The 27,875-nt window shown below is 40.1% G+C and overlaps 3 protein-coding genes and 1 long non-coding RNA gene across 11 annotated transcripts in view; 1 reads left to right on the top strand and 3 right to left on the bottom strand.

The window, feature by feature from the left end:
• The window catches only part of LOC146488159 (uncharacterized), a 538,028-nt gene that overhangs the window by 211,681 nt on the left and 298,472 nt on the right, over positions 1 to 27,875 (bottom strand). The window lies entirely within an intron of this gene.
• The window catches only part of LOC146488171 (uncharacterized), a 286,546-nt gene that overhangs the window by 225,787 nt on the left and 32,884 nt on the right, over positions 1 to 27,875 (top strand). Inside the window, exon 4 of one of the 2 annotated variants that reach the window (XR_014867039.1) lies at positions 2,349 to 3,253. The exons of the other annotated variant lie outside the window; for it this stretch is intronic. The gene's annotated coding sequence lies outside the window, so the exon portion shown is untranslated. Of the gene's footprint in view, positions 1 to 2,348; positions 3,254 to 27,875 lie in introns of those variants that run through there. 2 annotated transcript variants of the gene reach the window in all.
• On the bottom strand, positions 7,254 to 8,593 carry LOC146488174 (uncharacterized). Its single transcript, XR_014867062.1, has 2 exons — positions 8,261 to 8,593; positions 7,254 to 7,990 (listed from the first exon to the last, which is right to left on the bottom strand). It is a non-coding gene; the product is annotated as an uncharacterized LOC146488174 (long non-coding RNA).
• Positions 18,328 to 22,278, bottom strand: LOC146488173 (uncharacterized). The gene has a single exon (XM_085121933.1). It carries the CDS (start codon positions 21,769 to 21,771, stop codon positions 18,481 to 18,483), a length of 3,291 nt encoding a protein of 1,096 aa, XP_084978059.1. The 5' UTR covers positions 21,772 to 22,278; the 3' UTR covers positions 18,328 to 18,480.

Below are 27,875 nucleotides of genomic sequence, written 5' to 3'. Positions count from 1 at the left end.
TTGTGGCTTGTGGTTCCATTTGAGTTTTTAACATTTTATGACGTCATGTATGTAATGTATGTTACATGTATGTAATGGACGGCTTAGCTTTTAATGGTAATCAGTGCTCCAGATATATACATATTTTTTTTTCAGGCAGAGAGTCAAGAAGGAATTTCAATTGCTAGTCTAGTAGAAATGGGTCTCTCTCAGTCTTTTTAACTTGTCAGGTCAGGTACCAGCTTTAATTTGTAAAGTGTGGACCTTAGATGACTCTGTTACTTGGAATCCTGCCTGATTGCAAGTCAAGCCATATTTTCCTAATCAGGGTCATATTATACATGTGGACACCCAAAGGTACTTTTGTACTATGTTAGGAATAAATTTCCAAGATTGAAGTTTGGCTAACAGCAATCCAATAAACTAACGATATTTCAAAGCCCAAATATATCAGTCCAGTCATATCTTTCAAAATTGTTTTCGACTCCTTCCATGTGGGGACACAGGCCGAAAACGCTGCAAGAATTTTTCAAATTTTGCGGCAAATCCGGTTTCAAGTAACGACCCATAGCGGTCGCCGGCGGCTTCTTGCCTGCCTTGTCTCCCTTTCTCTAGTATAGTACCGGCCTTCGCCCGGTAACACTGTTGAACAGTAAACTCGCCAGAGAAAGGTTTCTACGGCTTGGAATGGCGAGAAAACACCACGCATGACTCAATCAACATTTCCTTAAAACTTTAATTGAACATAAACTGATAAAGGTAAAAGGCGACTTTAAATATCTCTACTCAGTAAAAATTTCAACCGATCGTGTCGCGTGAATATAAAGTCTCAAGTTACAAACAGTCATTACACCACACAAACAGAGGGTGGTCGGCCTGTGGTGGGGAGAGTAATTTTTTTGTCACATTTTGGAACTAGCAAGGGGTGGCAGAAGTTTGCAGTGCTCTTACCGCGTGCAGACGAATTTCAAAAACAATGTCTATTGTATTTCCAGTTCAGTGATTGGCCAGTAGCTCTAATCTCCTAGCAACTGTTAAATCGTTTCCCACTCAGTCACTTTTAAGTGTTAACGCCCGCACGCTTAGTGGCCGCCCCTGGAGTTTCAATAAAACGGGACGGTTACCAAGACTTAACGAATGCATGCTGGCGACATAGAATGTTGGGGTTATTCTACCACAAGTCACCAAAGCGTATGTGACACAGGCTACCATGCAAGCGTGATTTAAGAGTTTGTATGGAGTTAAAATTAAATCGAAATTTAGACATCAATTTTCCCTAAAATTCCCACAAAAATATACTTAAGTCTGAAAAAACTTACCCGGTGTGTTTTGCTGTGTTTTCAATGCTCTTCAGTGCTTCCAAACGCTGTTTTGAGCGGTTTATCTGTCAGCAGCTGGTCCACGTGCATCACTGTATTATGTTAATGACAAGGTACTTAGCCGGGAGGGGGTGTGTGTGGTTTGTTAGGTGCCAAAGGCTTCCCGTGGATTTTACCCGGCTGGGCACATTTTAGTACTCATGCCTAGGTTTGACCGTGAGTTTGTTCCAACATTCCAGCGACACGGCTCGGTCGGCGGCAAAAATGGCACCCGATTTGAAATGAACTTTGTTTTCAACGAAGGCCTGTGTCTCAATAAATAAACTCCTCCGTAAATGAGCTACCCAGAAGGGACCGCACATCATCCTTCTTGCCATATGGTGAGGCAGGTAAGCGAGAGCTTAAGTTTCAAGCAAATTTTAGCGAGGTTTTGGAAGTGCTCTCCTTAAATGACGGGCCAAATTTCATTGAAATTCGACTTGTAGTTTCCTACCTTGTCATTAACATAATACAGTGATGCACGTGGACCAGCTGCTGAGAGATAAACCGCTCAAAACAGCGTTTGAAAGCACTGAAGAGCATTGAAAACACAGCAAAGCACACCGGGTAAGTTTTTTCAGACTTTTGTATATTTTTTGTGCGATTTTTAGGGAAAATTGTTGTCTAAATTTCGATTTAATTCTAACTCCATACAAACTCTTAAATCACGCTTGCATGGTAGCTTGTGTCACATACGCTTTGGTGACCTGTGATTCTACTAGAAATAAATGGGGAGAAACGACCAGAAAAGACTAAATACTTCTTCATTGTGACTAATTCAACTTTATTTGAAATAAATGTAGTCTTTATTTAGTCGAAACCTATGTTTCCTATTGCTTATGATATGATGTGATCAATAAAGGTAAACATTTATCAGGTTTAGGACATCTTCACTCTGACAGAGAGAGACATTTACAAGAACCTGTTCCAGAAGACTGGTAGTTATTTTTGCAGGGAGGTCTGTTCCAAAAGCTAATGGAATTGCAATGCTCTTTGAAGTTGAAGGTCAAGTGACCTGTCTTGCTCAAATTCCGTATAGAATATCAGAAATGAAATATCGCCTATATATTGCCTCGATAGCTAAAATAAAAACTAAACTAAATACTAAATACACGTTAAATCACGGTTGTTGGCGTTCGTTCTTCCTCAACTTCTTCTCTTTTTGTTTGTCTTGTATGCAGGTTGTAGCATTGCCAGAAAAATAAATGATTTGAATAATATATTACAAGAGGTTCAGTTTTTCAGATCCCTGCTCAGGATAAGCAACTCTCTTTTTTGTATGTCAGTGCCATCCTCAGAGACCCACGGAGAGATAGTGGGAAAAAGAGTGGGTCGGTATCGATACCAAGTATTCGATATCTTCGATGCTGGGTTTCCCAAAAAATATCGATACTCGCGATGCCAATACCTTTCGATACTACTCACGTGACCACTCCGAAGGAAAAAAAACAGACGTTTATATTGCCCACTGCATTCAAGGAAATTTCTTCCTCAATGAGGTGTAATTTTTTGGTAATTTCAAGAATTTTGCTGTTTTCTGGTACAAAATTAATACTTTTTCTATTTATTGATATGCTGTTAATATGGAGTATCTTATACTAGCAGCTTGCGCATTTTTTTTTTAACTCGTTTTTACTTTTTTCCCTTCCTTTTATCTACCCCTGGGCTTCGGAGGATGCTAACTGTGTAGTATCAGAAAACAAATGTAATCGATATTTTCATTTAACAGTTGTATCAGTTTTTCATTCGACAATTTGAAAACAAACATTGCCTTTTTCTTGACGTTAGATGTTTTCAAACTACACTTAATAGTAAGGAAGATTATTCTTCGACAAAATGGAATGATAGCCATTAGACAGAAGTACAGGAGTAATTTTCGCTAACAAAGTGTAACGATTGATTGACTATAACTACAGTTATTATGATGAGTGATTTTGCAATAAATATCATTTGACTCTCGCTTTCCCATACGGTTTATTATTTTTGGACTTAAAAAAAAATAAATAAATAAAGGTTGTGCTTGTAGGATCATTATCAGTAGCTGGGCACAGCTTGTACAAACGTTTAGATATCACGCAAGTTTTGGAGGTCTGTTGTAAGCTTGTGTGGACCCCAGCTATGGGTAAAGGTAATGTAAGACCGATTTTTGTTTTCCTTATTATTTTCACTTTAAATGCATTAGGTGTAAATGCATACTGCGTGAAATACAAAATACGGTGTTATGAGTCTGTATACATCACGTGAACGGAGACATGTACTGAAGGATAAAGACACCGGCATATAAGGCCTGTGTAATGACGAGTATACATGAACGTTTGATTGGATATAATCATGTACACCTAATCCTGGTACAAATGTATACGATCCTTATATTTTGAAGGCAAACCCTAACGTAAAAAGTAAAGTAAAGTAATATTTTTAATGTCAATAACACGGGGAGTGCTTGCACAATCTCCTGAGCCAGAGGCCCATGATAAAGTGCTTGACAATAATCGAGATCGAATTGGAATTTGGAAATGTTGATTTTTGAGGAGCAGGGAAAACTGGAGTACCCGGAGAAAAACCAACAACAACAACAACAACAACTTATTATAAGAGAAGACTTATTACAATATTAGATACCCACAATTAGAACCTGCGCCACGTTGGTGGGACGCAAGTGCAGTCGTCATTTGATCTGCATTAGCTGACAGCGGAAGTTTCTTTTCATAGCAGTTTTGAACTTGTCATTCCTAAAAACGTTCACCAAAGGATTCAAACATGAATAGGTTTTTTTCTTTCTGGAAACGGCATATTAGAGTCTAAAATTCACGCGTGTGGCCGCCATTTTGAAAGAAAGCCCTTTCTTTCTGGCCGCAGACGGTGGCTATATGACATCACACAGGTAGGGATGCGACGGTCCCCTCCCACGTGACTGGTTCGGTTCCTGCCGAGGTAAAAGATTTTTCTTTTCATCTTGTGGTTCATTTCCTTATTAGGGTAAACGCCCAGGAAGGTTTTCGTAGTTTCACTAAGATCCACTATGCAGTGAACATACACTACAGAATTAAATCTCCAATCCCTCATTTATGTCTTCAGTACTAGCAGGACGTTCATTATTTGTACCCTTCAGAACAAAATTATAAAATGCCAGAAATTTGGTCCATCAGAGGTGGCAAATTTAAAAGTTCATGGCACAGGTCTTGTAATTCGTCTCGTAAAATGTCCGTCGGATTTGGAATGCGAAATCTTTGTTCCACCGTGACATCTGTCTCTGTGTCAAGTTTGAAGAGAAGCTGCCTTTTTAAGTGCTGTCTTGAACGAAATTTGCGTAGTCATAACTTGATTGTGCGTCCCCATGTCACCCATTGATTATGGTGAATAGTCCCCATATCACCTCAATATAAACTGTTTGCTGGCCGTCTCCTTTTTGCTACCCCAATGTTTCAATTGAAAAGCGGAGAACTACCCCCACTTACTACAGTAAGAGGCTTTTATGTGTTTATTGAATACTTACAAAAGTGGGTAAATAGCCGACGATGCTTACACGCACAGTTCGCAGGTGCGTTCATTTTAGTTCCTTTTTGTTCACCGTCTGCTGGGTTTGTTCGAAATAATTTACCCGCCATATCCTAACTAAAGCTTCCTTTTGAAAAGAAAAAGGAACTGACCACCCGTCAGTTTATTTTGCGAAAGAAGTTCTCGTGCCTTCAACTTACCAAACCGAGAAATGATCCATTTACCTAAAATACACTCGATTGCAAAAACGTTTACACCTAAAAAGCATAAACCGTGAACGATGAGACCCAATGGCTTTATGGGTATAAGTGTACTAAATTTATTTGCATAATATTCTATTCTCGTGCGACGGTTGACTGGACCAGAATTAGTTGCACGTAGTGAATGATGGAAACTGTCCAAGCTTTCCTTCAAGCGTCCAAGTATGCCAACAAGGGCCAATTTGAGTGATATCGCGATTTGCCTAAGTTCAAATCAGTCAATGAACTTAAGCAATATTTGGTAGAAAATTATTCGGAGGAATGAAGTCAGCACTGTATTCTTTCTTGCAATGAATGAGAATGGTAAATTATTGATTATGGAAATGAGGTTATTGTTTAAACACTACCCACAAATCCGTTGGGTCTCATCGTTCACAGTTTATGCTTTTTGGGTGTCAAAGTTTCTGCAATCGAGTGTATACGATCACAGTTCTTCTGTTGCACATATGCAGCACATCCATGTTCGAGTCCAGCCACTATGCAGGATGTTTACCCCAGGGGAGGCGAGGTACACCCCTAAAACAGCCATATAGGCATGTCCGGTGCCAATTTTTGGTCGGGTATAGATTTTTTTGACCTGGAATTGGGCATAGTTTGCACGAGTAAAATGGGGTTGGAAGGCCTACACAACTCGCAGTTATTTGTTTTCCGCTTTCATCTGGATCTTTTCTATATTTATTGTAACGGTTTAACATGATTTACATTTGGAGGGTTTGCAGGGTCTAAAATAGGGTATTGATGCAAGATTCTGGTCTGAAATAGGGTAAAGGTCTCAAGAGGCGCGCCACACACCCACCCACTCATCCACCCAAATGTTGGGGGAGTAGCCACCCTGCGGATGTTTGTCGCATGAAACTTGTTTAACGGCCTAGCTCCAACGGGTCTCCTGTAGCTTGGAGGTAGATCATTCGAACTAGTAATCTGAAGGTTATAGGTTCGATTCCTTTTGGAAAAGCTCGGATTTCGTTTTGCAAAGTATGCCTAGCCTGTGTCAGTGACTGAAATAAACACAGCGTTCCCATTTATTCACCAGGCGTTAAATATACTATCACATTCGTTTGCACTCCGCGTGTAGCAAATGATACATGGTTGGCAACAGCAAACGACACGGGGGACAGTGAATCCCCATACATACATAGGCCTCTATCAATGATAACGTTGTACGTCTACTTTTACTATAGGGCTAACCTGGACAAAGCTGGCAGCTTTATTGAAATGTAAAGTTGCCGTGTTAAAGTCAGGGTTCACAAAGTAAATATTATTCATTAACAATTTCCTAGTTTAATGTGCAGAAAGAAGATTTTGCAGTTCCCAATGACTTTCAGTTCAATTTTGCTAAGTAAAAATTTAGGTGTTGTTTGAGGACAGGGTGTGACACAAAAAAACGGATGTGTGATTACACACATTTAACCTCACCTAAATTTCTTGGAGATCTCTAGAACTCGAATCATCCAGGTATGAAGCTATAGTGTGACCACTTGTCGTGAAATGCAACAAACTTCTGACTACCCAAAAAATTGACTTTTCATCAATTTCTTTACGGATCTTTAATTGTGAGTAGCAAATTTTAAGGCTAGGGGAATGTATCTGCCCCGATACAAAAGGATATGCGACTAAGTTTAGTCAAATAATCGCAACAACAATTCCACCTGTCTTTCAAACACGGTTGAAAGGCAATAACCTCCCGTGACTGTCACAACTGATCTCTAAACATTGGATAAAAATGACTTACATGATATGCTTCGGGAAACTAATAGTAAATTGAAAATAAAATTTCAAGGGGCAGCCGAGGGGCTGGATCTCCCCTATCATGAAACAGGGCGAAAACAACAGTTATTATAATCAATGCATTTTTGCTAGTTACTATCAACAACAACAGTTTATTTGTATCGGTATTTAGAGAAATAGTATTGCAAAAAGGCGTAATAAATCACGTTGACAATAATACAGCAATAATAAAATGAAAGAGGTCAATTAATTAATTAACAATTAGGTTGTTTTCTGGGAAAGCTAGAATTGAACTGTGAATTGCTACGATCAAATAACTTTTTCCGTTTACACAAATGTAACTTGCTGGTAATAAAAGAAGTGAAATTGCTTTGCTAGTGGTATTAGTTTCTAAGCGAGCTTAGATTTCTTATCTACCCCTCGCTGTTGCTATTTTTGTTCTCTTCTGATCTATACAGATTTCCTTTACTTATTTTTTTACACTCGCGACCAATGTTACAGTAAATGTGGCTACTGCATTAACACTTTGAGAATCGGAGCGATAGATTTGTTAACAGAGGGAAGCACAATCACGTTTACGGGAAATGGCAAACGTGAAGTTCGCCAACACGTCTTCTTGATAAGATGAGTACATGGATACAAAACAAGCTTGAACTTTGATGCTAACGTAAAACATCATTTTCCTGAAACATTAAAAACGGCGGGCGACAAATAAGGAATAAACATGGTCACGTGGTCCTTCTTGCGTTTGCCGTAAACGGAATTCTAAATTTCTCTATTGTCTTGTGCTAAGTACAACACGGAAAATATTTATTTAGGTTTATCTAATTAGATAAGCTAGTTTAAATGGAGCCTTGACTTACAGTAATTTCATTAGAAATTTTATTTATAGTAACCCTATAATACACAGAAACGTTCGAAAAATATTTATACTTCAATTCATTAATAATATTAACAGCCCTTATATTGTTAGACAGGCTATCAAACGTGTGTGCACCGCTCTATCAGAAGTTTCCCTGCTATTTCGATGCTTTTCTCAAGAGGGAAACGCAACAAATCACGGTTTCTAGTACTGCGTTCCTGTTCCTTTTCTTGTAGCTGGCTAGGTTGCTTATCACCAGTGCTGGTCCATTCTACTCATTTCATCTCAGAGCAGGTTTGGTGATCCTAACGCGAAGCAAAATTTATGTATGTTCACCATCAGTTTAAATCCACTTTGTAATGCACCGTCAAATGCTGGCATTCCATTTAGAAGAAGAACATTTTGGACTGAAGAGGAGAACTTCACGAAATAAGCTATTTATCCCAAATTATGAGGCAAAACTGGCTACGTACTACTGTTCCTCATGTCAAATCGAACAAGCCTGTCCACAGGAGCCTTGCTGCTGAGAACATAGGTCCTGAAAAATTAATTGTCACCGGCATGGACTTAAGTACCTTTTTACTGTGATGAACGTATAGGGTTCACATCCTGATGACTTAAGGAGGCTCGCAAAAATTGTTCTGGCATTGGGTTGGATCGTTTCAAATCAATATTTCGCATGGAAGAATTTCTTCAATTTCCATCATACTCCACTATCTTTCCAACCTATGATTAAGGACGTTGCCTTACTGCGCATACGTTCTGCGCATCTCGAGATACTCTTGTTTCCCAGTATGGGTAGTGCTTAATAATACAGGAATATTTTTGTGTGGTTTAAAACTATGTGGAGTAAGCAGAACTTAGCAAGTGCTTTTGGTATCCAAAAAGAAAATCGGGGGTAATCACACATTTTTTTTAGAGATAACAAAGCTTCAATTTGGAAAAAAAAAAGAGAACATTGCTTTGTATTTTAATGATTTTAGAATAATTGTTGCTTAATTATCTCTAAAGAATACGTGGTTACTCCAAATTTTCTTTTTGGACTAAGATCTGCTTTTCCCACATAGTCATAAACCACACAATAATACTTCAGTGTTAGTAGGCACCGTCCTTAAATTGCATGTTTTCGTTGATCTCGAAGCAACAGCTGTTACCATAAGAACGGAGACGCAAAACACTCTTTTTAAATACGTCATTCACGCCTTGCAATAGGCGTGGTGCACATGTAAATATTCATTACACGAGAATAGCAACGAAATAGACCAGAAAAAAACAAAAAAAATTCATTTTCAGAGATAAAGGACAGCGACGGAAACGAGACCGAGTTTCAATCTTCTTATCTGACGCCCGAAATGGTTATTAGGCCTAAAACTTGCTCGAACATCAAAACGAATTATTATTCTAACGCCTCACAATTGAATTTGAGAACCTGTAAGGGCATATTTTAAAAAAAAATTGATTTATGCAAACTACGAGCTTTTTGATTTATTTTAACCATTTAAAATCACAAATAACAAATAATCAGCCCATAAAAAAATTCTCTATTTACTTTACAACGCTCTGACAGATTTTTTTTCTAATTTTGTCCAGATGTTGTCTAGGTTGAGTAGTTTAAACTCTGAAAGTTTCGTTGTAAAGTGTCTGTCTAGATTTCGAGATAATTGACTTTAACTAAAAAGAAGTGTTTTATTTCATCATTGCTACGGTAACAGCTGTTGCTTGGAAATCAACACAAACATAAAATTTGATCATAGGTTGAAAAGGTAGTGTAGTATGATGGAAATCGAAGCAAGCCTTCCATGTGAAATGTTGATTTTAAACGATGCACCCCAATGTCAAAACCACTGTTGCGAGCCGCCTTAATAAGGCTTGAAATCTTGTAATCTTTGTTATTATATTCTCGATATATTGAATGTCTAGTCCTGGTCAACCCTTCGCAGTATGATTAGTAAGAATATGCGGTCAGGCGATCTATTAAACTGACAATTTACGTCTTGCAATAACTAGTCAAATAACTGGTATGAGGGTGTATTTCACTGTGAAGTTTATGTACGCTTAAAAATGGACCATGCACCAAAACCCCGTCTAATAATATGCCGTTAATGGCAAATAACGACAAGTGAGTCTACTGGCGTAGAATTTGGGACGTGCCATTTCTGAAAACCGGAACCAAAGCAGCAATTCGCTAAAGGTGTGGAAGATATGTGTTTCGTATGTGAGTGCTTGACCAGTCGTTAGTGGGGAGAAGTGTTGCTGAAGGGCAAAGTGCTGGGTAGGAGAAATCGAGGGTTGTCCAATACACCCAATCTGACTCGATTCGTCTAGGATTGTGGCGATTCGACTCGAATCGATCGATTCGTTTGCCCTTGTAGTCGAGCCGTCTAACCGGAGGTCGATTGGCTAGACACTCAGTTAAAACAGGGTAAGCCGGCCTTGAGGGAGGGTAGAAAATGTCGACGATTCGACTCGATTCGACTCGAATCGATTGATTCGTTTGCCCTACAGTCGACCCGTCTTACCGGAAGTCGATTGGCTAGATACTTAGTTCAAACACGGTAAGTCAGCCTTGAGGGAGGGTAGAAAATGTCGACGATTTGACTCGATTCGACTCGAATCGATCGATTCGTTTGCCTTATTTTCGACCCGTCTTACCGGAAGTCGATTGGCTAGATACTTAATTAAGACACGGTAAGCCAGCCTTGAGGGAGGGCAGAAAATGTCAACGATTCGACTCGATTCGACTCGAATCAATCGATTCGTTTGCCCTACAGTCGACCCGTCTAACCGGAAGTCGATTAGCTAGATACTTAGTTAAAACACAGTAAGCCAGCCTTGAGGGAGGGTAGAAAATGTCGACGATTTGACTCGATTCGACTCGAATCGATCGATTCGTTTGCCTTATTTTCGACCCGTCTTACCGGAAGTCGATTGGCTAGATACTTAGTTAAAACACAGTAAGCCGGCCTTGAGGGAGGGTAGAAAATGTCGACGATTTGACTCGATTCGACTCGAATCGATCGATTCGTTTGCCCTACAGTCGACCCGTCTTACCGGAAGTCGATTCGCTAGACACTTAGTTAAAAGACGGCGAAAGTGCTATGAGGGAGGGTAGAAAATGTCGTCGATTCGACTCGATTCGACTCGAATCGATCGACTCGTTTGCCCTACAGTCGACCCGTCTAACCGGAAGTCGATTCGCTAGACACTTAGGACACAGCGGCAAAACGCAATGCGCATGTGCCAACCACTGAACTTCCGGTCGGTGTTGTATTTCCGGTTAGCTATTAAAACCTATTGCGTAAACAAAAAACTCCCGTCGCGCGAAGTTTAAAAACAAAACTCAAGAGTTACGAAACAAACTTAAGCAAAAAAGTTGTTTTCCTGGTGAGTAAATTTATTTTGCTGTTTTCAAACCTTTGCACCAAGGGGTTTGGTGCTTGCACCAAGTGCGAAAACCATGCTCGAAAATGCGACTTGCTCGCGCTTGTGAAGAAAAGTTTTGTTGTCCGTGGTTGTTGTTGTCCTGTTGTTAAATGTTGTTCCTCGCAAGACGAGAAGTGTGGTAAAAGTTTAGATAAACGAAAATGCGGAGGCCGTCATTACTTCTTGACACCTCAGTTAGCCAGGGCCGCTGAACTTCCAGTTGGTTCGATAGTTTGCCGGGTTCACTGGGACGAAAAAACCGGTGTTCGGTTACTCAGGAAAACTACTCTCGAGCTCTCCACAAAAACGGGATACCTTCTCGACTTTATGCCGTGCTGGACGCTGTTGGAAAGGCAGGTAATGTTCCTTATCGTCCGGGAACAAGGTGCTGCAACAAATGTGCTGAGAATGTCGACCAAGAAGAAAAGTTTACCACGTATGCAGAATATAAGCCGAAAGAGGCCCAATTTCGGTTCTGGGTTGTGCATAATTTTCCAGTGGATGTGCAGCAGGTGTGCTTGCAAGAACCACCTGACCGTGATAAAATAAAAGTACCGGATCCTGTAGTAAAGGAGCAATAAATTGCACTACAAATAATATAAAGAGCAAGGCTAATTTCACAGTCAGAGAAATATATTTTTCCTTTCCAATATTTCAAACGGCACGGCCTTTGTTCATCAAACATACCCTGCCTTGCTCTTTATATTATTTGTTCCGATAATTTTTAAGTTTGCCTTTTACTTTCACATACAAAGATAACTTCATGATTATTAACGTTGCTAAGTTTACAACCCCAAATAGTAACCCTTAATAAAGTAAACGCATTTTTCCCCAATTATTGTATATATTTAGCAAAAGAAATAATAATAATAATAATAACAATAATAATAATAATAATAATAATAATAATAATAATAATAAAAGAGATTGTAGAATAGTGCTTCCAAATCAGGACACCTGGAGTACAATACAAACTTCTTTTAGAGTTGTGAAAGTCAAATTGTCATGGAGATGTCCTAGTAGAAAGACATGTATAGAACAGCATTGAAACAGTTTTCAAAGCCTCATCAGGTCAGTTTAACTACACAACTACTTGAACAAAAAAGAAAAAAAAGAATCCCAGTAATATAATAGAGATATTTCAGTAACAGTATTTCTACCAAACATCCTTCTGAAGGATTACACTGATCATCAACATGTATATTTCACTATAAAAATAAGCAATATCAATATTGTAATTTTTTTTTCATCTGCTAGAGGAGAACAAATGTAACTTATACAAAGGCACCCCCAACCCCAGAGGGAATGAAATTAAGCCCCAGTATGAATATGCATATTCTGATCACAATTTAAATATGTGGATAATATAATTATCCTCCACATGTTTCTTATGTTACTAGTTGTGAGAGTTTATTTAAACATCTTGATGGAGTATGTGGTGACCATTAGTTTCTACTTATAAAGATAAAAAGTTCTGCATCCCTTCTTCGTTATTTTTTTCCAAACATTCATTTGATTACCTGGTAGAGAGATTCCAGAGCGCATTGCACCAACACCATGAAGGCAACATTGCACTTGCACTGTACACACCCTCAGAGATGGAAAAGTTTGCAGAGAAAAATGCACCTGGTCTTTTTAATCTTATTCTACACTATAATTGGATTCTTGGATCATAATCAAAATATTATTTTGCGAGATGATCCAAGAATGTGTGATGCGCATCGTGTATTACAAGAAAAGAGAACAGTTGTTTTATTGCAGATCATAGCATATTTCTGGTAATCTTGATTTACACAATACTTTCTTTTAAGCTGACTTGACTTGTCTCAGGTATATTTATTTTCCTTGCCTAATGCATATGAGGAACACTCCTAAGTTGGAATAAACATGTTTATCAACCATAACAGCAGACAAATCTAGAATCTACCTATACTAAGATTGCACATTTGATTCTTCTTTCACCATGAGGTTTCCACATACAGAATATACTACTATCATATGCAACCCCTGAAATGAAATAAACAAGAAAAATTTAATTATTTTCTTAAATTTTTACTTACAGTGTATATAAAAAGGGGGCTACAAATAATATTTATTATTATTTCAGGTCAAAGAAGACACATTTAATGCATGAGGAAGAAGGATTGTTTATTCAGCAACATGGGGCATCCAGAGATGTGATAAATTCTGCCAGAAGCTTAGGCTTCAGCACCAATCCAATCTTTTTCTTAGTTATCATTTTTTACCTTGGGCAAATTTAGGCTTTTGCACAAATTATGCTAGCATTTTTTCGATCATTTTGGTGAAGTAAAAGCACCAACCATTATTCGAGCATTTCAGTGGCATTTTCCATTTTTTGAGAGAGAGAAAGAGAAAAATTAAAATAAAATGACAAATCATTTTAAATGAAACGTCAAGTAGCCTGCTTGGGTCAAAACTTGGCGTCGCGAACAGAAGCAGACGCTTTTCACCAAATTATTTCGCAACCAGAACTTTTTTCAGCCATACTTGCTCGCATGTTTTAACATTAGCTTCAGGTTAAATGCTTTGGTGACCATAATTTTCAAAGTTTGAAGTCATTCATTTACCAGACAAGATGACTGAGTGAAAGGCTTTGCGTCGTTGCTTATAATAACATTTGAAACAGATAGACCTTGCGTCTTCCTTTGGTCTAATTAATAAAAAAATATATAAATGAGAATTTGTAACAGCAATCTTTCCAAGAACATTCCATGTGTTGAAGAACGGACAAATTGCAATAGTAGCTATAGAGCTAGGTGTTAAAACACGATTCACCAACCGACAAAATATTCATAACTTGGGCTGAAATGGCGGGCGAACACGCATAGAATCACATTTTTGGACGTTTTTTAAAAGATAATCAGTACCACTCGACTTCAGAATCAATCATTGTAAGAAATTATGGTGAGCTTACCTTTTCTTTATCATTGGTCCACTTCATCTTTAACATGTGGTTAATGATCCACAGCAGGAAAGTTTTTAAAAAACTTCAACAGATCAAAACATAACCCTAACCGGAAAGCGTGATCTCGACCAGAAATGCCAAAAATTGGCGCATGCGTAGACGTTTTGCCGCTGTGTTGACACTTAGTTAAAAGACGGCGAAAGTGCTATGAGGGAGGGTAGAAAATGTGGACGATTCGACTCGAATCGACGCGAATCGATCGATTCGTTTGCCCTACAGTCGACCCGTCTTACCGGAAGTCGATTCGTTAGACACTTAGTTAAAAGACGGCTAAAGTGCTATGAGGGTACGAAAGCCGAGGAGGGACTTCCGACTTCCGACTTCGGACTTCCGACTTCGGACTTCCGACTTCGGACTTCTGACTTCGGACTTCCGACTTCCGACTTCGGACTTCGGACTTCTGACTTCCGACTTCCGACTTCCGACTTCCGACTTCTGACTTCCGACTTCCGACTTCCGACTTCGGACTTCCGACTTCCGACTTCCAATTTTTTTTTTTTAATTTTTTAATTTTTTTTATTTTTTATTTTTTTTTTGAAATAAACTCTAGTGAAGTAACAAACGGCAAAATGTTTTTGCGCGTTTTTAGTTTGTTTTGTAGTGCCGACATTCTTCCGCTGAAATTGACTTCTGAGAGAGTTTTATCTATAAGGTTATCGGGGTAACCTCTGTTGCGTAGTCTCTGTTTGAATAGAGTGACGTTTTCTTCAAATTTTGTTTTTGAAGAGTTTGTTCTGAGAAGTCTTAAGGCTTCGCCTTTGATAAAGCCTTTCCTGACGCCTGGAGGGTGGCAGGAAGAAAAATGCGTGTACTGGAACGTTTCTGTCGGTTTGAAGTTCGTGCGCACGTCAAGTTTTGATTCTTTTTTGAATCTTTCGCCCTTGTATACACATGTGTCAAGGAAAGTGATTTCAATATCTGAATTTTCAGCCGTGAATTTTATGGTCGCATGATAGTTGTTGGCTAGCTCTATAAAAGTTTGGGTTTCATTTTTGCTTGCGTTCCATAGAGAGAAGACATCATCGATGTATCTCTTCCATGTAAGCGGTTTTGTAGCACTACGGTCAATTATTTCTGTTTCGATCTCTGTCATGAAAATATTGGCAAAGGATACTGCCATCTTTGTACCCATTGCGGTCCCGTATCCTTGGAGGTAGTTTTTTCCATTAAAAATTTAACGTTAAGATTTAACGTTAAATCTGTGAGCCCCTAAATTAAACATTGCGCATTTTCAGCGTCACGCAGTATTTTCGTCATATTCTGCACGTAATGCTTTTTGGGTGTTTTTTCGCTGTTCACACCCTTGTTGGAACGTGATTTGTACTACAATGATTAGGTATAAAATATGTTCCTTCACTGTTTTGTTCTAACTCCCTGACGAAGTCTGTGTTATCAGACGAAACCGGTAGTAGATAATAAAGAAGTTGACAAGATCTGTTGCTGTGTGCTGCTCACTAGAGTTTATTTAAAAAAAAATTAAAAAAATTAAAAAAAAAATTAAAAAATTAGTTGGAAATCGGAAGTCGGAAGTCGGAAGTCGGAAGTCGGAAGTCGGAAGTCGGAAGTCAGAAGTCTGAAGTCCGAAGTCGGAAGTCGGAAGTCCGAAGTCGGAAGTCCGAAGTCAGAAGTCGGAAGTCCGAAGTCGAAAGTCAGAAGTCCCTCCTCGGCTTTCGTAATGTGGGAGGGCAGAAAATGTGGACGATTCGACTCGAATCGATCGATTCGTTTGCCCTACAGTCGACCCGTCTTACCGGAAGTCGATTCGCTAGACACTTAGTTAAAAGACGGCTAAAGTGCTATGAGGGAGGGTAGAAAATGTGGACGATTCGACTCGAATCGACTCGAATCGATCGATTCGTTTGCCCTACAGTCGACCCGTAAAGATCTCATCGCCATCCAAATTCTTTCGTTTCCCACTCACAATGACCTCCTTTTCTCCACACACATACCTCTTAGCAACCGACGTCAACGCAGATAATTTAAAAAAACTTCTTCCCACAAAATTAATAACAGAATAAAACCGAAATAACCGCATATGGTCTTTCATAAAGCCAGCCATAGCACAATGCATGCGTCCTTCTGAAAATCGCAGCCTCGTCCCCAGGCCCTCAGGAACTCAAGGAAGGTTTTATGTAAATTTCCTTTCTCGTGCACACGTTTTAACAGGTTTTAAGAACGAGGAATATTCATGTATATTTCCTTTCTGAGGGAGGTTCATCTATATTCGCTCTCTCTGGGATGTTCATATATATTTCCTTTTTACGCGCAAACGCTTTAAGAACGAGGAAGGTTGATGTATATTTCCTTTCTCGTGACCACGCTCTTTCTCGCGCAAACGCTTTAAGAACGAGGAAGGTTGATGTATATTTTCTTTCTCGTGTACACGCTCTTTCTCGCGCAAACGCTTTAAGAACGAGCAAGGTTGATGTATATTTCCTTTCTCGTGTCCACGCTCTTTCTCGCGGAAACGCTTTAAGAACAAGCAAGGTTGATGTATATTTCCTTTCTCGTGTCCACGCTCTTTCTCGCGCAAACGCTTTAAGAACGAGCAAGGTTGATGTATATTTCCTTTCTCGTGTACACGCTCTTTCTCGCGCAAACGCTTTAAGAACGAGCAAGGTTGATGTATATTTCCTTTCTCGTGTCCACGCTCTTTCTCGCGCAAACGCTTTAAGAACGAGCAAGGTTGATGTATATATCCTTTCTCGTGTCCACGCTCTTTCTCGCGCAAACGCTTTAAGAACGAGCAAGGTTGATGTATATTTCCTTTCTCGTGTCCACGCTCTTTCTCGCGCAAACGCTTTAAGAACGAGGAAGGTTGATGTATAATTCCTTTCTCGTAGCCCGCAAGCGAATCGACTTCCGATAAGACGGGTCGACTGCAAGGGCAAACGAATCGATCGATTCGAGTCGAATCGAGTCGAATCGTCAACATTTTCTGCCCTCTCTCATAGCCTGCTAGCGAATCGATTTCCGGTAAGACGGGTCGACATGCAAGGGCAAACGAATCGATCGACAGCGGCCTTGCGAAGCATTTATTCACGACCTGACTTCCGGTGAGTCGAATCGTCTTCGCCTACTGTCTATTCGACTCAGATTGGGTGTATTGGACATGCTTGGAGAAATCATTCAAGAAATTAAAGTTATTTACTAAGTGTACTTATTGCCTAACTGGCCTTGCTTTATAACGAGGGAACTAAGAAACTTTGTTAAAAGATGTTCCACGATCTTATTTCCCAATATTATCCAGGAAAAGAAGTAGTAGCTTAATCAAATAAGCAGTTCAGTAACAGAAAATGGTAAGAGCGTTTTATAGCTTTCCAGTTTTTAGAACGGGATAAAATAAATTTCCGGGGCAAGGGGAAATGTATATTGGCAAAGTTTTTTCTTGACTCGATTATTCAGCGTCTGTAATGGAGGAGAAATGGAATACATCAACTAAACAAACAAAAAATTACACTATTGACTCATGCCATGTGATTGTAATATATTCTCACCAGGGCTACCCACAAACAAAGCCTCAAGGATGTTATAAGATATGGGAAAGGCCAGCCCGAGGCGGAAGTGAGTAGGTAGCTACCTGGAGCGTAGGCGCTATCATCGCTGCGGGGAGGAGGGAGGGGCGCACTTAGCGAATCCTCCACAAACGCCGTGGAAAGGACTTTTGAGGTTATAAAGGAATGACCGCACCGGAATAAGATTATATAGCCAAAAAACGTGTCAAAGGTTGCATAACCATTCTCATGCTAATATTCCAGGGGTTTGGAGTTACGTAACATGCTGAATTTTACCCTTGTTTGACAGGAATCCCTGGTGAGAATAGACGTAGATGTTTATCCTGGCAGTTCTAGCTTTGCTCAAGGATTCCTCGAAATTGCAATGTTTAACGTCACTACGTTGGACTGCAGTGCAAGAAAACTCTGAGGCAAAAGAAAACCAGAACAAAACAAATGGATTATTCTGAATTTTTTCTTGTAGACACGGGAAATACAAGGGAGGAAAAAAAATTAATGTCAAGGTATTAAAGCAATCAACCAAAACATTCGCAAGCGTTTCATTTCTCTCTTCTAGACCAATCACAGGAACTTCGCCTCTGCCAATTCATTCATCCATTCGTTCCATGTTTTTTTCAGACTTCTTTTTACAAGCCGTCGTCTTTTGAAGAAGTATATTTTCTTTTTAGTTGGAGATGGAAATGGAATTACCATTTATTTTCTGTGCTAAATGCTTTTTTCTTAGTTTTCTACTCAACCACTTTTTCTTTGTAAAACATCAGGCCACTACAACTTTGGTTTAAACCACTTCTTTCGGAGGTGGATAACTTAACAGACAAATATTAAACAAAGATACCGTCTTTCCCAAAACAACATCAACAACCGCAACATTTCACAAAGAAAACTTACATTTTTCAATCATCATTTCAGGGCTCTGCTTATTTGCGTTCAAATTCAAGTGGATGTCGTCACCAATTAGTACAAAAGGGGCCCAGTGCTTCACAGCACAAAACTGCTCTGACTCTCGTAGACACTTTATAGCCTGGTGAAGAGCTACACTGGCAGTTTTACCATCTCCAAGATGTTGGTAGAAACTCTTCATGAACTGCAAAGTTGCCTGGTCTGAAATTGCCCAAAGTGAAGCCAGAACAGAGCGAGCCCCAGCGGCCAAGAAAGCCCTAGCAATTCCAACGACACCCTCAGACTTAAGCTCTCCTCTGCCACTATGACAACAACTAAGCACAACCAGTTTTGCTCGTAGCTGAACAGCTTGGACATCCGACATCTTCAAGATGTAGTCGTCTTCTTTAGGACTCTTGTTCTTCACTTTGGAACTTGACCTTCCATCGCAATGTTTTTCCCACCCAGGATTTGGCGTCAAAGCAATTTCTCCCGTTTCATTTCGTCCATGAGCTGCAATATGAACCAAAGCGGCCGAAGTAATTCGTTTTAACACCTCATCTTTGGTTGCCTCTGTTCCTGTTAGCGGTGGAATCTTTAGAATTTCCCCTATCATCTCTACTTCCTCTTTGGCATAGGGCAGTTCGTTGAACTTTGGTTTTTTGACATCCCCCAAATATGGATCTCCGACAAGCAGTGCCTCCAACTCACTTTTGCAGTCCTCGGGGCAATCAGTGATCAGCCTTAAAGTGGTCAACGAGGGTACAGTGCGGATGCGGATAGAAGTGCTGAGTGCTGAGAATGGAGCCAGGCAAAGGGGACCATCGGGCACAATGATCAAGTCGTTACCTTTACACAGGTCTGCAATGGGGCCAAGAATTACATCATGTAATGGTTGTAACGCATCGATGGTACACTGTGGTGGCACTCCTTGTTTATCCTCGCCATTGTCATCAACATCACGATTATTTAGCTCATCCAATGAGCGATTCTCACATTTTACGCGGACACGAACTCCAATTTCCTCCAAAGTAGCATTCAACAAAACAGTCATTGCATCTTCGTCCACTCCTACTTGTTCCAATTTCTTTTCTCGAAACGCAACCTTGCTTCCCTTACTGATAACCCAGAAAGTGATTTTGTTGCGCATGTGACCCAAGAAAACTGTTTTGGTACATAACTTTCTTGAGATGTAAGAAATTGTCTCTTTAGGTTCAAGTGACGCTGGTGGGGACTCTGTCAAACCATACTGCCTTTTTAAGGCGTCAGCTAAAGTCTGTGCTCGACCTTGCTCGGCAGCACACAAGGACTCATCAATTCTTCCAAGCTTCAATAGGCTTTGCCAAAGACCACTGTAAGCATAACAATAAAGGTCTTGAAAACTTATTTTTAAGGCATCTTCACGAGTAATGGAAGCCCTCACAATATCAAGTATATTTACACTAGCTTGATAACATTCGAAAGCTTCCTGAAACTTTCCCAGGACTTGGTAAGTGTTGCCAAGGTTGCCATAGGTCTTACCTTCTCCGGCTCTATCGCCTATTTCTTTTGCTATTTTCAGATCCTTTTTATGGTACTCTATGGCCTTTTGGAAGTTGCCCAGCCTTTGATAAGCGTTTCCAAGGTTGCCATAGGTCTTACTTTCTGCGCCTTTATCGCCTACTTCTATTTCTATTTTCAGAGACTTTTCATGGTACTCTATGGCCTTTTGGAAGTTTCCCAGCCTTTGGTAAGCGTTTCCAAGGTTGCCATAGGCGCGTCCTTCACTGGGTTTACTGCCTACTTCTTTTGCTATTTTCAGATTCTTTTCATGGTACTCTACGGCCTCTTGGAAGTTGCCCAGATCTCCATAGACGTTGCCAAGGTCGCCATAGGCCCCACCTTCTGCAGCTATATCGCCTACTTCTTTTGCTATTTTCAGACAATTTTCATGGTACTCTAAGGCCTTTTGGAAGCTGCCCAGATTTCCATAGGCGTTGCCAAGGCGGCCATAGGCCCCACCTTCTGCAGCTATATCGCCTACTTCTTTTGCTATTTTCAGACAATTTTCATGGTACTCTAAGGCCTTTTGGAAGTTGCCCAGGCTTTGATAAGCGTTTCCAAGGTTGCCATAGGTCCTACCTTCTCCGGCTCTATCGCCTACTTCTTTTGCTATTTTCAGATCCTTTTCATGGTACTCTATGGCCTTTTGGAAGTTGCCCAGCTTTCGATAAGCGTTGCCAAGGTTGCCATAGGCCCCACCTTCTTGGGCCCTATCGCCTACTTCTTTTGCTATCATCAGATTCTTTTGATGGTACTCTATGGCCTTTTGAACGTTGCCCAGCCTTTGATAAGTGTTTCCAAGGTTAGCATAGGCTCTACTTTCCCCGGCTCTGTCGCCTACTTCTTTTGCTATTTTCAGATCCATTTCATGGTACCCTATGGCCTTTTGGAAGTTGCTCAGATTTCTATAGGCTATGCCAAGGTTGCCATAGGCCCCACCTTCTTCGGCCCTATTGCCTATTTCTTTTGCTATTTTCAGATCTTTTTTATGGTACTTTATGGCCTTTTGGGAGTTGCCCAGGCTTTGATAAGCGTTTCCAAGGTTGCAATAGGCCCTACCTTCTCCGGCTCTATCGCCTACTTCTTTTGCTATTTTCAGACGTTTTTCATGGTACTCTATGGCCTCTTTGAAGTTGCCCAGATTTCTATAGGCGCTGCCAAGGCTGCCATAGCTCCTCCCTTCTCTGGATCTATCGCCTATTTCTTTTGCTATTTTCAGATGCTTTTCATAGTACTCTATGGCCTTTTGGAAGTTGCCCAGGCATTGATAAACATTTCCAAGGTTGCCATAGGCGCCACCCTCTCCGGCTCTATTGCCTACTTCTATTGCTATTTTCAGATCCTTTTCATGGTACTCTTTGGCCTTTTGGAAGTCGCCCAGGCTTTGATAAGCGTTTCCAAGGTTGCCATAGGCCCCACCTTCATTGGCCCTATCGTCTACGTCTTTTGCTATTTTCAGATCCTTTTCATGGTACTCTATGGCCTTTTGGAAGTTGCCCAGGTTTTGATAAGCGTTTCCAAGGTTGGCATACGCGCCACCTTCATCGGACCTATCGCCTACTTCTTTTGCTATTTTCAGATGCTTTTCATGGTACTTTATGGCCTCTTGGAAGTTGCCTAGATTGCTATAGACGTTGCCAAGGTTGTAATAGGCCCTACCTTCTAGGAATCTATCGCCCACTTCTTTTGCTATTTTGAGGCGCTTTTCATGGTACTCTATGGCCTTTTGGAAGTTTCCCATGATCTGATAAGCATTTCCAAGGTTGGCATAGGCCCCACCTTCTCCGGTTCTATTGCCTACTGAATCAGGTTTCGTGAGGGTTTTTTGTGCGAATGTAGCGACGTCTGTAGAAATGTAAATAGAGAATACTTAAATAACAAACTTGTTTTAAAACCTTTTCACAGAGTCTATATACACTTAATGTACAGGAAATGAAAACTTGGAAGATGAAGGTGTGGTCTATACTGTTAAATACCCCTAAAAAGTTAGGAAAGTTCAGATTTTATCGTCTAGAAACTTCCCAGTAAAACATTTTTCTCTCAGTTACTTTCCCGGAAAGATCAATTTACGGAAAAGTACAATGACCTATTGAATACTTTTAAGGCCTATATGATGTAGTGGTTGTATAAGTCGACAAGTCAACCTCGATTATATTTTAAGAAGTCATACAGGCTGAAGATAGTTTTCCCAATCATGACTTCCTTTTGTGAAAATTTGGAAGGCTCGTGTATCAAATTTGAACTAGTGACGCATTTGATGGTTTTTTAGGTGCTTTTATATTAAGTGAAACCTTAATTGGGTAAATAAGGCGAAACCAAATTAGCAAACTAAGGTTTCCCTTGTGTCTAAAACAGATTTACAAGAATAGGCCATAATTTGGGAGCTTTTTGTTTTTGTTGGAAATGTTCCCTTTTAATGCCACTTTTTTTAGATTTTCATAAAGATTGATTAAGTAAATAAGTTTGAATTAACCAAAGGGCCTCGAGTTGAAGAACTTTTGGTTAAAAACCCCTCCTTTGCACTGTAAACAGTGGCCTGACATCTTTGATTACTGTTACAGACAAGAGCCAAGAGAGATGCTTAAGACGTCACTAAAAAGCGAGATAATGTGCAAAACTTTAATTAAAATATGAGTGTGAAACTTTGACACCAAAGTTATCTGGCAATCAGTGGTAAGGAGATTCAGCACTGGTTTCCTATCTAAAGCAAAACGTAATCAGTGCTGCCTTAACAGAATAGTCTGGAGAAAGTAAACTTTATAAGTATGACGTGAGAAAATCCCGGTCGACCTAAATATTGGAGGTGGAATGAAGTGCTAGATTAATTGGTATAAATTTATTACGCTTTGCGGTTAAAAGAAATTAGTGAAGGTCGTGACGTCTTAACATTGAATACACAAGAAAATATAAAATGAACAAGAAAACAACTTGCAATTAATTGGCATAAAAATTGTCGGGAATCCATTTAGTGTATTAGCAAAACAAAACTCACCGTCAGAAAATCTAGTCTGAGGCCTAGTTCAAACGTCGAACTTTTCAGCGGATTAAATTCATGATAAGTTCGACATGTCTCAGGTAAGTTCGTCTAAATGAGTTTTCATTACCCAGTACGCTCTGTCTGCCTGCTTCGGACAGATAGAACGTGCGAGGATCGTCTCGGAGACAAACGTCGATCTTCTCATGAGACGAGCTAAATTAATAAATTAAAAATTTGCATGATGATATATATTCAGCCTCGTTAGCGGAAAGATTTATTCATGATCATGTCAGTTTCAACGACCATGTGATAAAAAGCGAGTAACTCTGGGGAGGAGAAAATGGCGTCATGGAGAAAGAAGCTAGTTGAACATTTCAAATCCCGCGTCAAATGACGACAAAGGCACCTATAGTTCGTGTTTTGATTTGATAAAATATGTCTGCCTCAACTCCAAGTTCCCATTCTGTAACAAGTGTACAACTTTTGAACACAAAATTTTCAACACAAGCAGTCGTCGATTCTGTACAAAAGATGACAACGTTCTGCAATATGGAACTTCGCGAACGAATCATTGTCAAGGTCAACAACGCCGGAACCTGTTTCGCGCCTGGGAACAGGTTCAATTTCTCTTCACACATAACTTTCCTAAACCACCAAGCGGCTCCATGATCTAGAAACATCTTCTCTGGTCTTCCTTTCATTGCCAACGGATCCGAGAACTGGTATAGAGCACAATGTATGCTTTGCTTTCGACTTTCCATCGCACGTATTCTGTATGATCGTTCCCACATAAATCAATGCAGCCACTTAAAATGGGTGTGCTCCTTGCCTCCGATTAACATGGGGTTATCAGGTGGTGTTTTTATTTTTCCTTTGGCTTGGAAATGTTTTCAAGTATAGTATTATGTCATGGTTCGCTTTGCTAACTTTCACAGGCTTGGGATCCATCGTGGTCGTCTCACTCTTGCCGTTGTCAAACCAGCTAATATATGGAGGGCGAAAACATGTTCACAGTTCATAATAAACTAACGTCTTGGTGTACACATGTCTGTCTGGAGGGTATGTGGGATGAATCCCGAAGTTAAAAGAACGACCAGCTTGTGTGACTCCCTCGTGCATGTTTCAGTCTTTTCAAAATTTTGCTCGCACGAGTTTGTCCTTAAGATACCAGTCAGCTGAAGGAAATTTCATTTTTAACTTCTTATTTGCCACAAAATGTGTAAGCTAGGCGCAGCATTGCGTTGTTTCTCGTTTACATGTTATCCACTGGAGATGCTGCTGGGAAATTTCTGCTTTAGACTGCTTTCCGGAGGTGAATAACTATGTTTTTTTTCTTAGTAGAAAGTGCTGTCTAATTAGACTCCAGTTGTTCACGAACACTTGTTTTAGGTTAGGCACTGCTGGATAATATTTCGTTCCAAAGGCAAGTTATTGGTTCGTTCTCTTTCTTTTTGTTGGAGTGCTAGATTACTGTCTTAAGCCATAGAGTCACACGACAGTTTTATTAGATAAAGTCGCTGCAGCCGTCTCGTCACAAAGCTCCTCTCTTACCTTTGTCGGGGTGTGGGTCAGTTTATGTACATTTGCTTCTTCTTCAACTCTTTATTTGTAAATAGCCGTGGACGTTTTGGTTAGGGCAAATTATACATTCTTGCAAAAGATGTTAATAGCTTTGGTCAGCTCAAAGGTATGTTTTAAGACGTACCCTGCTAGCAGAGGTTTCTTTCTGGCAAGCCTTTTAGCATGTGCGAAGTCATTCACGTCTCCAGTATTTCGTGTACTCGGCTAGACGCGAATGACTTTGTGCATGCTAAAAGACTTACCAGAAAGAAACCTCTGCTAGCAGGGTGTTTAAGACCACCAAAAAGCCTTGCAGTCACAACTGCAGCAACCTTACATGTAGTTCCTGGGTGGCTTTAACTTTTACTCTACTTGTTGCAGACACTTGGATAACTTGTCTGGTGGCCAGCGTTTAGAAACTACCGTTCATGAAGTATCTACTCTCCTGCTCACTAGAGCAGTTAGGTTATCTCATGTGGGGACATGCCTCCATGTAAGCTCAAACTTATCAGCAATCTTCTGCAGCCAACTCTTCACCACTGATACAAACTAGAACCATGGTGCTGTATAGCCTGTAATTGTGCATCCAAACGGACTGGCGGAGATTGATCCTATTCGATCAGCAAGGCTATGTGTAACAGCCATCTGTCTGGGTAAACTCTGACCTCATTTTTGCCTCTTGAGTTTCATAATGCCTGACAGCTGTGCCTTCCAACTTTTAACGCAAAAAGTACGTACACATACTTTCCTACCAGATTTTCAAACGGGTAGAAGATAACAACAACCTTGTGAAGGACACAGGCCTCTAAGTTGGTCTGGAAAATAAGGAGAATAATCTCATAAAGTTCCTTGCTCCCTCCCAGTACAAGGAGACTTAATCCAACTATGTGGTTTGCCCTTAGTTTCTGCTTTGCATAAGCACTACTTATCCACTGGTAGTAGGGGGATGCCTTCAAGCATAGGTACATATGATTGCCACCTCTAGTGTGAAGGTTGCGCCCTTAAAGATCTCGACAGCTTGTTGTTTCAGGTCTCTTGCCTTTTTCAATGTCACACCACGACTTATCTTGTCATCCACGTAGAGGCGTTTACATAGCTCAGCTACTTCATGAGCCTTGTGTTCTTCCTACGTCTACAAGCGATAATCGTTTACACCACCCAGACGAAAGAGAGATAGTGCAAGATCAAGCGAGGCTCTTTTAAATTGCAATGTCTCAATCTCAGAATTTTCTCCTGGCATCTAATAAAGTCGTAGGGAATCCTGCGCATGTCATAAAGATCGTCCACAATTGCTACGGGATGTTACGGGATCTTAAAAGCAGGTTCCAGGAAGTCAAAATTAACTCACTGTCCTTGTGATAGGCTTCCGTGCTCTTCAATTAAGAGTACATTTTTGTCAAATTTTGTACTGGGGTTTTTCCAGGTTAAGGTGTTCTCCTCGCTTTAAGCATGTCAACTAGTTGGGCCTTAATATCCGTTGGTCATTTTTTTTTAACATTCCTAACGACTTGGTAGAAGTATAACAACTAGATGAAAAAGAATCTAACAACACACAAAATTTCTATTCCATCAGTCTTGACAACACAAGAGGATAAAAGACCTTATCATCATCAAGAGAGCACATAACATTTTCTCCCTTGAACAGAGTTGCAATTACTTTTCAATTGGACATTGCACTGCTCTGTGTTGAGGGCCAGCACAGTTTAAAGGCAGGCGGTCACAATTGAAAAGCACAATATTCTTGCCGTAAACGCGAGCAGGTGGCTTGGCTTTTTCTGTCTCATATTGTAAGCTTGCGCAAGCGCGGAAGAATGATCACATTTTGACGGTTCTCCCGAATTAAACTCCACCACTTATGTCCAGAAATGCAGGCAATGGCGAATTTGGCAATTTTGACGAAATCTTGCCACAGTCATAACGGTGGCGAATTTGGCAAGATTTCGCCAAATTCCCAAATAAATGCAAATAAGCTAAACACATGGAAGCCTGCCATGTTGGTGGATTTGACGATTTTGGCGAATGTGACAAATTTGGCAAAATTTTGTCCAAGTGCGAAATGCATACAAAGGGTACCAACAAAGTGGCAAATTTGACGAATACGGCGAATTTGGTGAATATGGCGAATAGGCCATTTTACAGTTGTGTGCTTAGTGACCTGGCCTTAGATTGGAAGCGAGGCTGGAGGTGACCTTGTTTTGATACAAACCTCAGTGCTTTTCATATGTAAATGCAAACTAGTTAGCATAAGAACAGCATGATCTACATATGAAAAGCAGTGAGGTTTGTATCAAGACAAGGTCACCCCCAGCCTCACTTCCAATCCAAGGCCAGGTCACTAAGCACACAACTGTAAAATGGGCTATTTGACGATATTTCGCCAAGGACCAAAATTCAAACGAATGAGCTCAAGACAAGGGTACCAACAAAGTGGCGAATTTGACGAATCGGCGAATTTGGCAAATATGGCGAATTTGACGATATTTCGCCAAAGACCACAATTAAGGTGAATAAGCTCAAGACAACGATACCAAGGGCAAATGGCCAAACCCCCCTACATTTCTGGAAATAAGTGGCCTTCAACCCGAGTATTAATCATGATGATGGAGTGATATTACAGTTGTAGAAAATATGACAAATTCCAGACATTGGGATAAAAATCGTCACATTCACCAAACAGCGCGAAAAAATAATACTAGTATACTTCGTTATTTAAGGTGCGTTCACAAGTAACATTGGGGGACAATAGTTATCTTCACGTGTACCAAATTCAACCCCAAAAAATAATGCATGTATACCTCGTTCTTTAAACGTGGGTCTACACGTAAACTAAGAGAAAATATTTTAACAAACCAAACCCTAACAAAAAATTATGCATGTATACCTCGTTCTTTAATCGTGAATCAACAAGTATAAACATTGTGGTAGGTACCCAGGGCATGATTAATTACAATTTTTTTTACACAAAATTGGGAAATTGCGACTCACGACTAAGTAACGAATACAAGTTAGCAAAACTAAACTATAATTTCACTGCAACTCGCCACGGTTTTGGACAGCAAAAGCATGCATGCATTTCTACCTCAAGCAGCTTAAGCGACTGTTTCCTTCACAATTAACCTCAATTCTTCGCTTTCATTTCAAGCAGCCGACCTCAGTTCCTCTCACCATTACACATCTGCCCGGGATAGCTTTTCGCTCCTAAAACCCTCCCCAAAATCTCTCAGGAACATTTTGCGAATCCATAGCTTTCTTTCTCCATGCCATTTTCGAAACTGACAGTTTTTTGAAATTTTGTCATGTAGGGTACA

The sequence above is a fragment of the Pavona decussata genome, unplaced genomic scaffold, assembly GCF_977016875.1.
Source record: "Pavona decussata unplaced genomic scaffold, jaPavDecu1.1 SCAFFOLD_11, whole genome shotgun sequence".
NCBI lineage: Eukaryota > Metazoa > Cnidaria > Anthozoa > Scleractinia > Agariciidae > Pavona > Pavona decussata.
Note: the sequence above shows the minus strand (reverse complement) of the source record. Positions and strands in the feature narration are given on the sequence as shown.